The 16,803-nt window shown below is 48.1% G+C and overlaps 1 protein-coding gene across 9 annotated transcripts in view; it reads right to left on the bottom strand.

Moving 5' to 3' along the window:
• Window positions 1-6,431: 6,431 nt before the first annotated feature.
• GNB1L (G protein subunit beta 1 like) overlaps window positions 6,432-16,803 on the bottom strand; it is a 52,222-nt gene continuing 41,850 nt past the window's right edge. For all 9 annotated transcript variants that reach the window (XM_039872883.1, XM_039872884.1, XM_039872887.1 and 6 more), the window contains one exon: window positions 6,432-6,965. In XM_039872883.1, the coding sequence (XP_039728817.1) occupies window positions 6,714-6,965 (252 nt within the window). In that variant the 3' untranslated portion in view covers window positions 6,432-6,713. The remainder of the gene's footprint in view (window positions 6,966-16,803) is intronic.

Here is a 16,803-nt window from a genome sequence, read left to right as displayed (position 1 = left end):
TATAAGCTGGTATGAGGGCAGCACTGCTGCTCACTGGTCGGGGGAAGCAGAGTCTAAACAGGACTGACCTAGCCCCAATGCATGTGAAAACTAGAGTGAGGGCGGAGATGCTGCAGGAGAGGGGCACAGGCTGGATGTGGGGCTGCAGGATGGGGAGGCGGCTTGTCTGCACTGAAGCACAGGTGCATGGCAAGCTCAGAGTCAAGGTCTTCGTCCGTGCCAGCTTGTCTTTAACACCAGGATTTCCCATGAAGTTATAGCTAGTTGAGTATCAAGCGTTTCTAAAGAACCCCCTGAAGGAATGTTTTTCTTTGTGCAAACAGTCCTTTTGTGCAGAGGGTGTTCTGTGGCTTCTTGGCAGAGACGCAGGTGGGAAACACCTGATTGAACATCACTCACTCAGGAGTGTAAAGACACGCACCGCACGTCAGCACAAAGCCAGCCTGCCGAGCAAGTGCGGCGAGGTCTCCCAGGATGCTGTGCCCCAGCAGGCCCTTCCTCAGGTCATCCTCAGCATCAACTCCCTGGGGTCACCCACTGCTACATGCAGAGGCTGATTTGCATATTTCCAGAGCATAAGGCTGTCTGACATTATCCCATATGTGAAACTCAGGGAGTAGAGGAAAAGGTGGTGAATTCTGAAGACCATCGGCTATGTCCCTGGTCACTTGCCTGGTCTGCCGTCAGCTTCTTGCTTGTCTGAGAAGGACCCAACCGCCAGTGGGATGCTCAGTAAGTGCTGCCCGCTTGCTGATAGGAATGACTATGGGACCTGCCTTGCAAGGCAGCTATGTGGCTGGAAGAGAGTCAGCAGCATGTTCCTCTGATACAAGCTCTTGCCAGGCACACACACTGGGTCACTCACTTTGCCTGTGCTGACCAGCCAGGATGGCAGGACTTCTCTATCCCAGTATAGCTGCCTGCCTTCCAGAGGTGGTGAGACCTGCTGCAGCCCCGGCCATCCTGTTGATCAGAGGGGCCCCTCTCCCTGCACTGGAGGCAGCAGCCAGGGATGTTTTGACTCCACAGTGGAACGTCTGGATCCCACACTGGGTCACAAAGGTCACCACACAGAATACCCTAAAGCCATTCCTACTGGCTACAAAGAGGCTAGGCAGCCTCCAGGAGTCGAGGGCCTCAGTCCTACAATACAGCTCTGGATTCTGCCAGTGACCGTTAGGGCTGGAACAGGCACCTGCCCCATTGACACCTGACTGCAGACTATGGAGCCCTGAGCAAAAACTCCAGACCCACGGAAACTGTTCCAGTAAGGACAGGACAACAGAACACACTGACCAGACTCAGAACTGCACATGAGAAACATCTATTTCTATGCCCAAATACAGTTTTCTCTGGCTGTGAGCAGCCTCACCACGATCTAAAAGAATGTTAATGAAGAATACCATGAGAGATGGGTGAACAAACTCTGCATCGCTCGGCTGATGGACTGGACTAGAAAATGTCTTGCTGAGGGTATGAGGACACCCAAGGACATGTGATAAGTGATGCTTGTCCAACCTGTCCCTTCATGCTCTTGGAGAACCTTGGGGCTCTACCCCAGCTGTTTCCTCTACTTGGCACTTTCACACAGCCTTCCTTGTGGTTCTGCCAGCTCACAGGAAGTGGCTGACTACTGAGAAGATAATGTTGATGTCTGTGGCACGGTTTAGCCACTGTGGACTGTGCAAAATTAAAATGACTCTTAAATAAGACAGTGCTTAAGTCCTCAGGCCTTAAGTTAACTGCTAAAGTAGCCAGAAAAGCCACTTTGGAATCAGGAATAAAATCATGGGGCCAATTTTGCAAAACCAATCAGATGCCATGGACACACGTGGCTGGGTGTATGGGACCCAGGGAGGATCCTGCTGAAAGTACCTGACACAAAGGCACATGGGCATGCAGGGCCTAGGATGGCTCGATGCTGCTTCCTTGCGCTCGGCCTGGCCCCAACCCACCCCTGGGGACAGGGAGATACACCATCAGCGAATTCACCAGTACTGCCAGCTTCCAGGTGTGTGATCAGGAGTGGGGCTTCCCACATGGCCTGAGGTGAAGGCTGGAGGCCTTACCTGAGCTCTGCTCTCTCCTGTCTAACAGGTTGAAGAGCAGCACCGGCAACTGGACAGGTCAAGGACAGGTATATGGACTGACATGGGATATGTGAAAACATCTTTGAGAAAAGCAAGCCTTTTGTATAGTGGTAAAATGGAAACTGGAGAAACTGCCTGGAGTGTGAGGCCACTGAGCCCCCCGGGGCTTCTCAGAGCATCGTGAGGCCATGCCCAGAACCGCCTCCATGAGAGCGTCTCCCCAAGGGCACCTCATATAAACCCACCTGGGCAGATACCCCACATGGTCTGAGGGAGATCCAGGGGCTGCACTGAACTTTTTGGCCCACCAGGGCCTTAGCTGACTGCCCACTACTACACCTTCCACCCCAGTTCCACAGCGTCTAGTCAGGTTCTTCTTTGTGGTTGGTGGAAATCCACCATATGGTCAGACCAGTTTGCTTCTCCATTCATCTGCAAATAGACATTTCAGTTGTTTCTAGTTTGGGGTTATTATGAATAAAGCTGCCAGTGAGCATCCATGTAAAGAAAAACAAAGAAGCCATTTCCAGAACATAAAGGGCTTGAAGTTAACATCAAAGAGACCATAAGGGCACATGCAGCCTTCTGCTGAGGAGCAATTTGGAACTGCACAGAAGATCCTCATTGCAGAGCACCTGCCTGTCCTATGTGAGAGCCGCAGGGACAGTGCCTGTGCCCACCCTGCAGCCCACCCTGGACAGAGACTGGCTCAAGCCCTTCCACGAAGGAGGCTGCCCAGCTGGTGGAAGATAGCAGTGCCCTTGCACACCTGGGTCCCAGAGCACAACCAGCTCCCAGCACCGGGTCAGGTCTGACTTGACCTGGGGATAGGACAAGGATAATGACCTGGGGATAGGACAAGGCTTTGCAAACATGAAGCACCTTCCCCAGTCCAGGCGTCTGGAACTGGGGCCCGTTTCTTATGGTATGGGAGGTTTGAGTCTGTTCAGGTTGGTGGTGATTTGCTAATGTCCAAGGTCCTGTTGACAGAGGCCATGCTGTGCAAAACCATGGGTCCCACCGTGGGTGCAGAGGAGGAACCCAGAGGAGGACCCAGAGAGCCCCGCTAGTCTGCACGCCATCTTTTCTCGTTCAGCTGGAGTCGTCGCTGCTCTACGCAGCTCAGCTGAGTAAATAAAATTCCCAGCCACCACCAGCAATTCCATCCACTAGGCCTCGAAGGCTGCCTTATAAACCCAGACCCAGGCACAAGGCCCCGCAGTGCAGAAGGCCATGTCAGGTACACAGAAATCGTGGGGGCTGTCATAGCTCACCTCGGCCCTCGTACACTGAGGTCCAGCCGCAAGGTGTCTCCAGGACATGGTTCACTGCCACAAGGCTCACTGGGCAGCCTGGAGCCTAGCTCAGGTCAGTTGCCCATGAGCCTCTGTGCACCTCTGCTCATGTTTTCAACGTGAAGGTGAGGGCCATGTACAGACGCTGGTCTGTGTCTACAGACACCTCTTTACCATCTCTAGGAAGAACATGCTGGCAGTCAACACACACGGCTCACCTCAGACATTCTGGAAGCAGCTCTGGCTTTAGCGAGCCTCGTGCTGACTTGTAGTACTGTGTCTGGAACACACTCTTCATGGCTGTTTTTGTAAATACAGTGATTCTGGCAGATAGAGTCACCAAGATTCTTGTTGAGCTGATACGTACTTAAAGAGGGGAAGGGGCATATTCCCCTAGCTGGAGTCCGGTTTCACAGCCTCCTGAGGCTGCACCACCAGCCCAGGGCCTGGTGCCTTGGGATCCAAGCTGAGGTTGGGCGTTCATAGCAGTGTCCCAGTGTGGCAGTGTTTGGGCAGGGCTCTGGCAGGGCGCAGGATACCAGTGAGGCGCCCCTTCCTTGAGGTGGTCTCCGCAATGCAGCCTCACTCTCCCTAGCATCTGTGAGGATGGACGTTGCCGTTGGCCCTGTGCTACGTTCATGAATTTGCTTCCACGATGAGGCCAGGTGGGTTTGGAGACTTGTCTGATAAGAGTTCTTTGCTACTTGGCATTAGTCTATGGCTGTTGTCACTTCTGGTCTAGTCTATGGGGCCTAGAAGTTCCTAGAAATGGCTATGGGAGCTTTGCTGGAGGTCAGGGAGGTATGTGTGAAATGCAAGAGCCTAGCCATGGACAGGACCAGCAGAGGTTCACCTTCCAAAATGACCACCCACAACCCCGTGCCCTGCTGCCTTCACCCGTGTTAGCAAGCAGCGCCCTCTGCAGATGAGGAAGATGATGCATGTTATGAGGTGGCCCTGACAGACTATGGTCGTTGCCCTAGCAGGACACCCCGCGCGTGGCCTGCTGTGGGAGCCATGGTCAGACTGCAGCTTGGTGAGGCCCCCCACCTCCATCATCTCTGACCTGACAGCTCAGTTCAGCAGCTTCCTTCATGCCTGATGAGGTTTGAGTTGCTGTAGCCAAAACAGCTGCTCCTTCACAGAGACATTCATGATAGCGACATCCCTCCAGATACATCCTCCAATGTCCCAGTGACCCAGCTACAGAACACTCAGGGACTGGCATGGTCCCTCCCAAAGATGCTGGAATGGCACTTGGCAGCACCTCTGTCCAGCAGGGCCAGCAGGGGAGGTCCGTGAGCTCAGGCTCAGGGTTGCTCTCCTGGGACAGTGCTCAGTCCCAGGGAAGCAGCCATAGGCCCCTGGGGTAGAGTGGGTGAAGATCAGCAGTACACTGTCAGCAGTGTAGCGGGGTCTTTCCTCAATGAGTGTAGGTCTGTGATTGAGGGGCCAGGCCTCTGTTTTGGAGTCCCAGGTCAGATGTCTGTTTGCTAGATCTGCTCATGCAGACCAAGTCAGACTATCTGTCAATTCCATTTCCAAGGACCCATAATCACCAGCCCACGCCTGTGACTTTATGGGTCACACTGCTGACTACTGCTGCAACCCCACTGGCCACAACAATCATGTCCACCTTGTCTTTAGCAATGGAGTGCCACCACTAGACTAAGCCTTGCTGCCCCAGGATCCCACTGCATTTAACTATTCCTGTTCTGTGGCGGCAGCTCCCACTGTAGTGTCTGAACTACAGAGAAGACTGCAGAGTTCTTCAAGGATGCCAGGCTCCTCTCACGGATATATTCCTCATGGTCATGGTCATGGGGAAAGGCATGTCCTCGGGACCCTCCCACAGTGGGTCAGCAGCTCTCAAAACGTAAGCTGCCTACAATACCCTAATCTCCCTGAGCCCCTGCGGCACCCCAAGGCAGCTCTGGCATTTCAACTCCACTCAGCGTACCTGCCTTATAGGCCACGTTTTAAACAATCGACCAGACCTTGGAGCCATTTCTAACCCCTCGAGCTGTGGCATCAAGTCCAGACTCTCTGTTAGTGGACCTGTTTCAGTGGATTAGGCCTGATGCACCTCATATTCCTGCCACCTGGATCCCACACGTGTTCTCCAGATTTCTGCCTGCATAAGCTGGGAAAACCACGCAGCTCTTTTGGAGTGTAGCCACCTCCTCACGGGTCACACTTTGTACCTCACCCTTGGGGGCCTGCTGGGACTTGAGTCTAGTTATAAGCAAAGCAGGGTGGGGCTAGAGGTCCTGACTGTCTCACAAGGCCCTGTCTTGGGGGAGGCTATGCCAGGGCCTTCAGGTGAAGGAGGGCTGAACTCCTCAGGCAGGGCTCCAAGGGGGCTCTTCATGCGAAGAAGCCAGCAAAATGAAGGGGTTTGCGGGTCTCAGCTTCATCGGGATTTGCCCACAGACCGCATTATAATTTTCAGGGTCCTATTTCTTCCCTATCAATGGCCCAGCTTTAAGGATGATGCCCTGGTGGTAGGGCTCAGCCACACACGGGAGGGGACTCTGGGTGCACTGCCTGCTCTGGCTGCTAATGCCCAGTTGCCCCGTGTGTGTGGTGCCAGCTATAGCTGTGCCTTGGTTGCTGGGAGGGCCTGGCCTGTCTCGTTTAATGTTGCTGTGCTTTCCGCCCAGAGCTGCCCTGGACATGGCCCCTTGCCATTCCTGGGCTTACTCTCTTTGGGGCAGCCCTTCCTCCCACTAATTCTGCGTTCGGCCTGGCCCCACACCACTGCTTTCTCTGCCCAGTTACCTTTGCTGTCCCTCCTTGGTACCCTCTTTCTGCCTCACTCCCTTAGGGGTCAGTCACTTCCTTCTACTGTCTTGGCATCAGCGCTGTGTGTCAGGAGCTCCTGGCTGTCTTTGGGGTGAGGAGCCACAAGGAGTCGGCAGGACCTAGGGACCACACTCAGTGTCCCCTGTTGAACAGGGGCTGACCACCCCACCAGTAGAGGGTCTGGCTCTGACCCTGAGAATAAAGCAGGGCTGTTGCCTTGGAGAGTCACTCCTCAAGCCTGCAGGTTCGCAATTCTTAAGTTTACTGTAAAGTACCCCCAGGTTGGCCCCTTACCCAGGCCGCACAGGCCCAGATGTCTGGCTCAGTTACTCTTTGTAAACCAGAGTCCCTGTCGTGCAGAAAGTGAGGACTCCACGAACTGAGCTCGTCCCATAACTGAAGGAGAACCTGCGACCAGCCGCCCTCATAGGTCCCTGGGCGTGGTTTCTACATGCCCGGGTCAGATTGAAGCTCCGGTGCCACCTCCCTGACCTCTGTATATCCTGAACAGGGAGCAAGCAAGTCACCTGCGTGGATAGAGTGACCAGACACTGATGCGCTGATCCCGGGACCCTGCGGCCAGCAAGCCATTGGCAGCAAAGGCCACGCAGTGGACGGCAGCACTGTGGAAGGCCAGCACAGCCAGCGGCTTCATCGTCCGCCAGTGAAACACTCGAACACGATGGTCCCAGCCTGCGGTGGCCAGGATCTTGCGGTCTGGCCTAATCTTGACATCGGAGATCCCAGGATTGGTGAGTTTATGAGTGCTGCACACCTACAAGATTGAGAGTGACAGGGAGAACCATTAGGTGGCTTGTCACAGAGGCTCCCACCCACAGACACTGCTGGTCCAGCAGCTGGAACAAGGAGAGAAATTCAGGCTTCCATGACAGCCATACACTTCTGCAAACATATTCCTTACCTCCTGGGAGCTAGAAGCAGACCTGCAGAAGGCAATGGTTTGACCTTGCCCTTGGCTGAACCCTTGGGTTTTGATGGACTTCAGGCCCTTCCCTCAGAGAGCCCCTGAGGCCCCACAGAGCAGCTCACTGCATGAGTCCCCTGCATGAGGTCTTTGGGGAATGTAGGGGCTACTCTGATTCCCTCCCTGTCAGGCCCTCAGAAAAAAACCTCAGTGGGCTGAGTCCTGGGGACTGACTCTCACCACAGAAATACACTGTATCCTAGTGTCTATGTGAAAGGCAACATTTCCAGCTTGACAGCAATATAAAGTCAGTGTTTCTTCATTCTGGAGAAACCTCACATCTACCCCCAAAGCACGAGTATGAGAAACACAAACTCCATCTTCAGCAAAACTAAGAGATTAAGTGAATCTTGAAATGCAAGAGGGATTGAAGGGTGGGACATATGGGGGACAACACCAAGAACTCAGATTGCAGGAGTAGCTACAGGACATGCCACATTAGCTATGGACAAAGCCTTAGTCTCTAACCTGGATCTGAGAAGAAGGCTGGCATAAAACAAGGAGTTGCACAGGCACATCCCATTTGTATGGATAAGTCATTGGAAGATGGTCTCTCTCTGGTGCTGAGCAACCCACACTAGTCAGTGGTTGGTGATGAAGCCTCCCTGATGTGTCTCCTGCAGCAGACAGGGAACCAGAACTCTTTGTGACAATGGCCACTCTTGGTTACATAGGACTATGTCTTGTACTGTAGGACACCTGGCATCTCTGTCCCACATACTAAATGACAGGTACTTTGCTATCATTGTGATACCACCAAATGGCAGCTTCCTTCCACCAATCCTGCATTTGGCCTAGCCCTGTGTACCATGAGCTCTCGCTGCCCAGAAGTCACCTTCGCCATCCCTCACCAGCACTCCTTTTTCTCCTAATTCACCTCCCAATGCGGTTATAGCAGTCTCAGTGAGAATCACCCATTTCTACAAAGATAACACAAAGATAAAAAAGAGGAAAGAAATGTGAAAAAACAAATGGCAACGTTCCTTGGAAGCAAATGGAAAATCACCGATAAGCTTTTTTGCCATAAATTAACAAGCAAAACTTCATGAAACAGTTACCTCTATCAAACAAAAACCCAAAGCAGCAGAACAGAGGAAAAAACTTGAACTAGCAGAGCGCAGGAAAGAGCTGGAAGCAAAACCCAAAGAAATGAAGGGGAACTGGAAACAGTAAGAGGAGACCCATCACAAGACAGTGAAGGCAGGAATGGTACAGAGCGGGCAAAATGAAAGAGAAACAAAGAGCTACGATGGGCTGGAGAGAAACCAGCAGAAGTGTAAGACAGGCGGAGGTGCTCTAGCATCCACTGACTTAGAAAATCAAGTTTAGTTTGCAAAAATTGAAGTCTTATGATCAGGTCCAAAGAAAGGCTATGGAATAGCCAATGTTAAGATATACCTCGTAAAATCATTGGACTTAAAAAGCCCTGTTGGTAGTCAGGCAAAAAGATCAAGTCAGTTTATGAGGGAAGGTTTAGGATACCCTCAGAATGTTCCATGGCCACATCTGTGCCAGCAGGTGATGGAGTTATGCCTGCAATGGCTGTGAAAAGAGGCATGGCCCAAGAATTTTATATCCAGCCAAACTGTCGCTCAAGTATAAAAACAACAGACAAGCATTTTTGAACATGTAAGAACTCAAAGAATATGCTCCAATAAGCTCTTCCTGAAGGACTAGAAGATTAACCCTAGTCTTGTAAGGGAGAACTAGGGAACTACAGCAAATGATCTGGCAGAGAACATTGAATCTACTTACCTGTAGGATTAGGTCTAAAATAATATGGGGATTATGGCTATAGATCCGGTTATGTAAGTAACAGAAATAAGGGAGGATAGTAAGAGAGATGGGATGTTAAGTTCACTTATTTGCTCATCTTTTGTCATTTGGGTCCAAAGATACAATAGTCAACCTCGTACTTGAGATTATATGATACTCTACTGTAAATAATGACAAAACAACATTATTTCCTTCCCCCTCCCCCGATGACACCACATGCCTTTGTTTCCTGGTTATTTGGCCTTGTATTTCACCATAAAGGAATAAAAACATACTCAACAGATTTATGATTTGATTACAAAGTTAAATCCAAATCTGTGCTACGTTTAAGAGATGCCAAAAGAATGTCTGACAAAGATATACCAGGAGACTGCAGGCAAGAGAAACAGGGGTACAATCTTAGGGAAGACTGAATTCAGAGCCACAACCATTTAGACAGACTATATACTATACCTAACAATAATAAAGGGTACAATTCACAATGAAGAGCTATGAATATCTGTTCAACAAACAGTCTTGTCATTGCATGAAGCAAGAATAATAGGAAAGTGGCTATGACGGAGTAATTGGTACCAGGCCAATCCTCTTGCTATAAACAGCCACCAAACTGGACAAAATATACTAAGCAACTGTGTCCAGGCACTGGACAATAGGCTGGAAGGGCAGCTGATGTGATAATTCTCCCAAACACCTCAGCAGCTCTCTGCCTAGGGAAATGTGCTGGCCATGAGTCCAGGCAGAATACAGCAGTCATGTGAGGCTGAGGAGGCAGAGGTGGGGCGGCCAGAGCAGCCGAAAACTGTAGGGCATGGCGGGAAGCTGGTGGAGGGACTGAAGGCCACGTGTAGTCCCCAGAGTCTGGTGCAAGGTTGGGCTATGCATGTTTGGGGCACCACGCCAACTTTACCAGTCAGTGGTTGCTATAGGGTTAAATAAAAGAGATACGAGAGGTCCGCAGTGATCTCAGGTCCAGCCAGGCCTGAGTGCAAAGACTGTGTGACAGCCCAAGGCCAGCTGAGATGCCACATGGTTTGGCTTCAGGAACGAGGATCACACCTTCGGACAGGGTCCACTCTAGACCTACTGTGACAAAGCTGGAAACCAAGCCCTAAGAGGTCTGGATGTCAGGCAGTCTGGAAGTTGGTCCTACCACATCAGAGAAGCCTGGGAATGACCCTGAGATTTCCACAGACCTGCTCTAACAGAGCATAAAGCCAAGCCTATACAAGTTCAAGGTGAACAGCCAGTAACTGAACTAACTACCTGTACAAAAGGAAATACTCTTCAGAGCAAAATGATAGAATTCAGAGTCTCCATCAAGTTTCATTTACAACGTCCAGCACACAAACAAAAAATTATTAGATATGCAAAGAAGTATGACTATATGACCCAAAGTCAAGGGGAAAAAAAGCAGTAAATAGAAACTGGTCTAGAATGGCACTGATGTTGGACGTATCAGACAAAGACTTTAAAAGCAGCCATTTAAATATGTTTTAAAAAAAATGAAAGTCTTGATGAGTGAACAAATAGACAGATAGGAACTATTATCAGATAAATAGAAATTGTAAAAAAGAACAAACCCAGAACAGCCAACACAATATTAAAGGAGAAAACAAAGTTGGAGACTAACGCTAACTAACTTTAAGACTTACCATAAAGCTATAGTAATCAAAACGGTGTGGTACTACTGGTGAAAGAGAGACAAACAGATCAATGCAAGAGAACAGAGAGTCCAGAAACAGACCCATACAAATGTAGTCAATCGATCTTTACAAAGAAGCAAAGGTAACACAATGGAGAGATGATAGTCTTTTCAACAAATGGTGCTACAACAACTCAACATCCACATGCAAACAAATGAATCTACACACAGACCTTACATCCTTCACAAAAATTAACTCAAAATAGATCACAGACCCAGATATAAAACACAAAACTATAAAGTCCTAGAAGACATCACAGGAGATAACTAGATAATCTTAGGTTTGGCAATAATGTTTTAGATACAATACCACAGGCACATTCTATCAAGGAAAGAATTGATAAGCTGAATTCATTAAAATTAAAATTTTCTGTTCTGTGAAAGACACTGTCGAGAGAATGAAAAGACAAGCCACAGACTAGGAGAAAATATCTGCAAAGGACACATCCGATAAAGGACTATTATCTAAAACATACAAACAACTCTTAAAAAACTGAACAATAAGGAAACAAACAACTCGATTAAAAAACAGATCAAAGACCTTAACAAAAGCCTCGCCAAAGAAGATATACAGATGGCGAATAAGCATGTGAAAAGGTGCTTGCATCACATGTCATCAGGGAATTGCAAATTAAAACAATGAGATACCACTACACACCTATTAGAATAGCCAAAATCCAGAACACTGACAACACCAAATGCTGACAAGGATATGGAGCAACGGGAACTCTCAATCATTTCTGGTAGAAATGCAAAGTGGTACAGCCACTTTGGAAAACAGTTTGGTGGTTTCTTACAAAGCTAAATACACTATTACCATATAACGTAGCAATTGTACTCTTTGATATTTACCCCAAAGGAGCAGAAATTTATGTTTACTCAAAAAACTGCATATGGATGTTTATGGTATCTTTATTAATAAGTGCCAAGACTTAGAAGCTACAAAGATGCCTTGCAATATGTGAATGGATAAACTGTGGTACATTCATACAATGAAATTTTATTTAGCATTAAAAAGAAATGAGCTATCAAGCCATGAAAAGACATGGAAGGAACTTCAATGCATATTAGTAAGTGAAAGAAGTCAATCTGAAAAGGCTATATATTATATAATTGCAACTATGTGACATTCTGGAAATGGCAAAACTGTAGCAATAGTAAGAGATCAGTGGTTGGCCAGGGGTTAGCAGGGAGGGAGGGATGACTAGGCAGAGCACGGAGCATTTTTAGAGGAATGAAAATACTGTGTGTGGTACTATAATGGTATTTGGATACATGTGTCCAAACCCACAGAACGTACACCAAGAGTGAACCTAATGTAAAGTACAAACTCCAGATGATACTGTGTCAACGTAGGTCCATCAATTGTTACAAATGCATGTGTATATCACCTGTGTGTGTGTGTGTGTGTGTGTGTGTGTGTGTGTGTGTAACATATATATGATATATAGGTAACATAAAGAACCATAAAGATTAAGAACCATAATAGAAAATGTAGGACTAAAAGCTTAAAATTTGTAGGACAGGCTCAACAGCAGATCGGAATTAATTTTTTAAATCTGTAAACTAGAAGATACATCGATCGACATTATCCAACCTTAAGAAGATCGAGAAGACTGAAGAAAACCGAAGAGAACCTCTGGGACCTGTGGGACCACATAAAACTGTCTAATTTACAAAAAACAATGGAGGCCAGAAGACAACGGAACAACAGCTTTAAAGTGCACAAAGAAAAACAGAACTAACATCTATAAATTCTATAGGCAGAATTCTTTAAAAAGGAGAGTGAATTAAAGACATTTTTCAGATAAACAAAAGCTAGAGAACTTATTGCCAGCAGAACTACACTACAAGATGTTAAAGGATATTTTTCTAACTAAAGGGAAATAAAACCATAAACTCAAATCTACAGGAAGAGCACCAGAAATGGTAAGTTAGGTAAATATAATAGACTGTTTTTTGTTTCCTGTAAGTTTTAAGAAATGACAATTAATGATTTAATACAGAACAATAACACTGTAAGGTGAAGTTTATCATGACTGTGGAAGTAAACTATATAACAGCGTAGCAGAAAGTGGGGGAGGGTGGGCAATGAAATCATGCTTGTGCAGGGCTACGACACATGACAGGCAGGGTGACAACACTGACTAAGTAGACCTGGGTAAGTTAAAGATGTGCACTGTTAGTCTGCGAGCAAGCACTCAGAAAAAAAAAAAAGTGACAAGAGCTATGTAGTGAAGGAGCCAAGAGAGGAAATGAAATGGAATACTAAAAAATAAATATTTGATTAACACATAAGAAGCCAGGAAAGGGATAAAAGAGGTCAAAAACAGAAGTGACAAGTGGAAAATAAATACCAAGATGGCAGACTTAGTGTCAGACACATCAATAATTATATTAAGTGCAGACTAAATGCTCCAATTAAAAGGCAGAGATTGTCAGAAGGGAGCAAAAAGCAAGACTACAAAAGATGCCTTTAAATATAAAGAGACCAAGATATGTTAAAAGTAAAAGAGAGATGTATCATGCAAAGAGGAAACATAAGGAAGTTCATGGTGCAGTACTAGTATCAGACAAATCGGACTTCAGGACAAAGGATGTTACAAGAGATACAGAAGGACATTTCATAAAATGACCACTCAGTGAAATGTAGTAACCATCTTAAATGCTTATATTCCTAATGACAGAACTGCAAGATTCATGAGGCACAACTAAAGAGAGAACTAAAGGGAGTAATAATCACATTCACAACCACACTCAGAGATGGTTAAGACCTCACTCGGTAACTGGTAGAAAACTAGACAAAAAGATGGGTAAGGATACTGAAGACCTGAGCAATAGTACCAAGCACCTCGACCTAAGTCGGGCTGACAGAACACTCCGCCCAACAACTGCAGAACACATGCGCTTTCACCAAGATACACCATGTGCTGGGCCAAAACACAAGCCTCAATAAATATCTGCACACTGACATTGTACAGGTACCTGCACTGACAGCAGAATTAAACTAGATTAAAGATATCTACAAATTCAACAAATATTTGGAAATTAAATAATATACTTCTAAGGAACCAATGGATCAAAGAAGAAATCACAAGGGAAAATAGAATTTTCAACTGAATAAAAATGAAGACACAATAAATCAAAATTTGTGGGACAAAGGCTGGTGACTGGACTAGAAGAGGCTGACTCCTCCACAGCCCAGCGGAGGGGTGGCATGAACCCAGAGAAGCACCTAAGAACTATGGGCACCGCCAGCATGCTGACTCACACTCAGAGGCCCCCACTACAGGATCCCTAAAGGACAGCCTTCTCAGCTTCTGGAAGGAGGGCTTGAGATACAAGAATGCTGGCAACATTCATGGTACAAAACAGTAATGAGGAGATGCAATCTGTATGCTAAACCAACCCTGTGAGTGAGACAACTACATCTGAAGGAAAGTGGAAGGCAAAGGGATTAAAAAATAAAAGCTATCGTTGGATGTAGTAACCGAAGAAACCTGGCCTGAGCCATGATAATAGTTGGTGAAACTGGTTTTTAGGCAAAAATCCTTTCCAGAGATAACGAGGGTGACTAAAGAAAAGAGTCAGTTCCCCGGGAAGAGTACCATTCTTAACTTGTGTGTTTGTAAAACAGCTTTGAAACGCAGAAAGCAAAAATGCACAGGACACATGAAAAGTCAGCAAGATAGACCACGGCTGGAGGTTACACTTGCCTTTCCAGGGCCCCTGGGTCACAGGCACATCAGATGACATATCTGACCCTGCATGCACAGGTACAGCATGCATCTAGCAGTGAAAAGCACTTCCTTTTCAAGCACATGTGGAATACTTATGAAAACTGGACTGGCCTCCACATTTCAAAGAGCTGATATCATTCAGACCTTCTTCTCCGACCACAATGGAATTAAGTTAGAAATTGAAAAATAAAAAATAACTGGGGGGGGGGGGGGCAGAATCAAACATTTGGAAACATAAAAACACTCTAATCAGCTCAGCAGTCAGAGAACAAATAAAAATCGGGTCCGCTCAGAGTGAGTGGTGATGAAGACGGCGACATCGCACAATGTGGGACGCAGACTTCAGCTGCTGTGAGAAAGGAGGGCCGGGAACGAATGCGTCAAGCGCCCAACTCAAGTCAGCAACAGAGTGAGCCCAGAGAGCACAGGAGGAAGGCAAGGAGAGCAGAGCAAAAGGCCGAAACAGAACAAGAACGATAAATCAACAGACAAGGCTGATTAGGAATAAAAAAAGGATAGTCCTGCAAATACGGCAGAAATTTAAACAATCCTTACAAACAGCTAAAAAAAAAAAGGTCAATCATGAAACTACTTTGACTGTAGAAAAATTCCTAGAAAATGAAACCTACCAAAAAAAAAATCAGGAAACCTAAATTGGTTCAAGAAAAAAATCAGATCTTCCCTACAGAGAACATTCCTGCCCCAGAGGTATAGACAAGGACTGACCCACGGCCACTCAGGAAACAGATCCCCAGCCAACCGGTTCAGAGATCAGGAGAGAAGGGGATGCCTGCCTCCTGATTCTGGGGCTCCTGATACCCTGATACCATAGCAGAGAGAGGCAAAAGGAGAGGGGGTGCAGCTTAGTCTACTGACAGCCCTGAACAACTCTGACGGAGCCCTCAGAGGACATGCTATACAGCAGGTTATTTTAGTACCATACGGTTGTTTTAATGTTAAAAACTGAATAATGCAATTCAGTAAATTAACAGATTTGAGGAAGAAAGCCATGAGTCTGACAGCCCAACACCCTCTCATCATCCAGATTCTGTCCCTACAAGGAGTAAAAGAGAACCTAACCTGATAACGAGAATCTGCCAAACCCTGCAGCAAACGCAGCTCTCTCCCCATCCAACCTGAAGCAGATCAAGGATGCTTGCCTCGGCGCCTACTTCCACTTGGCATATCCTGCACTCCCAGCTCCACACACAGGCTGCCAAGATGGGCATACACTGGAGCAGGGCCATGGGGGCGGATACTGCTGTGCATGTATGAGAAGGCAAATCCTACACATGTGCCCGCATGCGGAGGCGTGCATCTGCCCCAGCCCCTCCCAACTCCCATGGACAGCACTGGCAGCTGGGACGAGCACGAGAGGCAGACCATCACTGTCCCACATCCTTTTCTCTCCTGTAAACTTTGCCCCCAAGGCAGTGTTGCCATGCCTCCACGCCAGCATCATCACCTAGGAGGGGCTAAGATGCCCCACCTGCCCCGCTTACGACTCCTCCAGGAAACACAGTGGCAGCGGCATCACGGCAGAGGCTCGCAGTGCACTCCTGGCTCCTGGGCAGGCAATGAGAAGCAGCAATGGGGGTTTCACGGGGACCTAAACTGGAAAAGCCCAGTCCCTGTGCTGGGGCTTGTGTTTCTGAGGAAGAAAAAGGCCCATCAAAGGTATTCATGGTGAGCTGAGTTGTGCCCGCAATTCTCTTCTCTCTTGTTATAAAATCAGGAGGAACATGCGCAGTCAGGGCCCTGCACGCCCCCTCCAACCTGCCCTATGTGTCCTGCTGCTGACACTTTAGAGGGAAGCTCCTGGCGGGGCTGTGGGCAGTGGCCACGCACGCACGCAGCGAGGACACCTGGCCGGCCTTGGGCACGGGTGTGTGTGTGTGTGCAGTTAGTCTGCTTCCCTGCTGAGGCTGGCTGGGGTGGGGAGGCTCATTATTATTTAAAGGCCTAAAAATAATGCTGGCCATAAATCAGCTCCTGCTTCAAGGCCGTGGGCCCTGCCCCAAGTGTAGGAGGAAGGAGCAGGTCTGTGCACCACCTGTGTCTGAGGACAGCTGAGGCCCAAGTCCTCAGTGGCTCTTGGCAAAGCCACCTTGGGAAGGCAGGTGAGTGGCCCAGCATCATGGCATGCCCCCAAGACCACATCATCCTGACCGGTGGCTAAAGGCTCCTGGCTACCATCTCAGCCCTTGGCCAAGCCCATCCTGGACCAGGACCCTCTGGGAAGGATCCCTGGCCACTAGTGGCTTTCACAGCACATGACCTCAGGTGCCAGGAATGTGCACGCGGCGCGGCCGCCATCTGGTTCCCATTACCCACGCTCTGCTGCGGGAAACCTCATCTGCATCTCCGCGCCCTGCGCCCGCCTGGGAGAGATTGATCTGGGCTCATTAGA

Source organism: Pteropus medius, unplaced genomic scaffold, assembly GCF_902729225.1.
Source record: "Pteropus medius unplaced genomic scaffold, Ma_sr-lr_union100, whole genome shotgun sequence".
Taxonomy (NCBI): domain Eukaryota; kingdom Metazoa; phylum Chordata; class Mammalia; order Chiroptera; family Pteropodidae; genus Pteropus; species Pteropus medius.
This window is presented reverse-complemented; position numbering and strand designations above follow the sequence as displayed.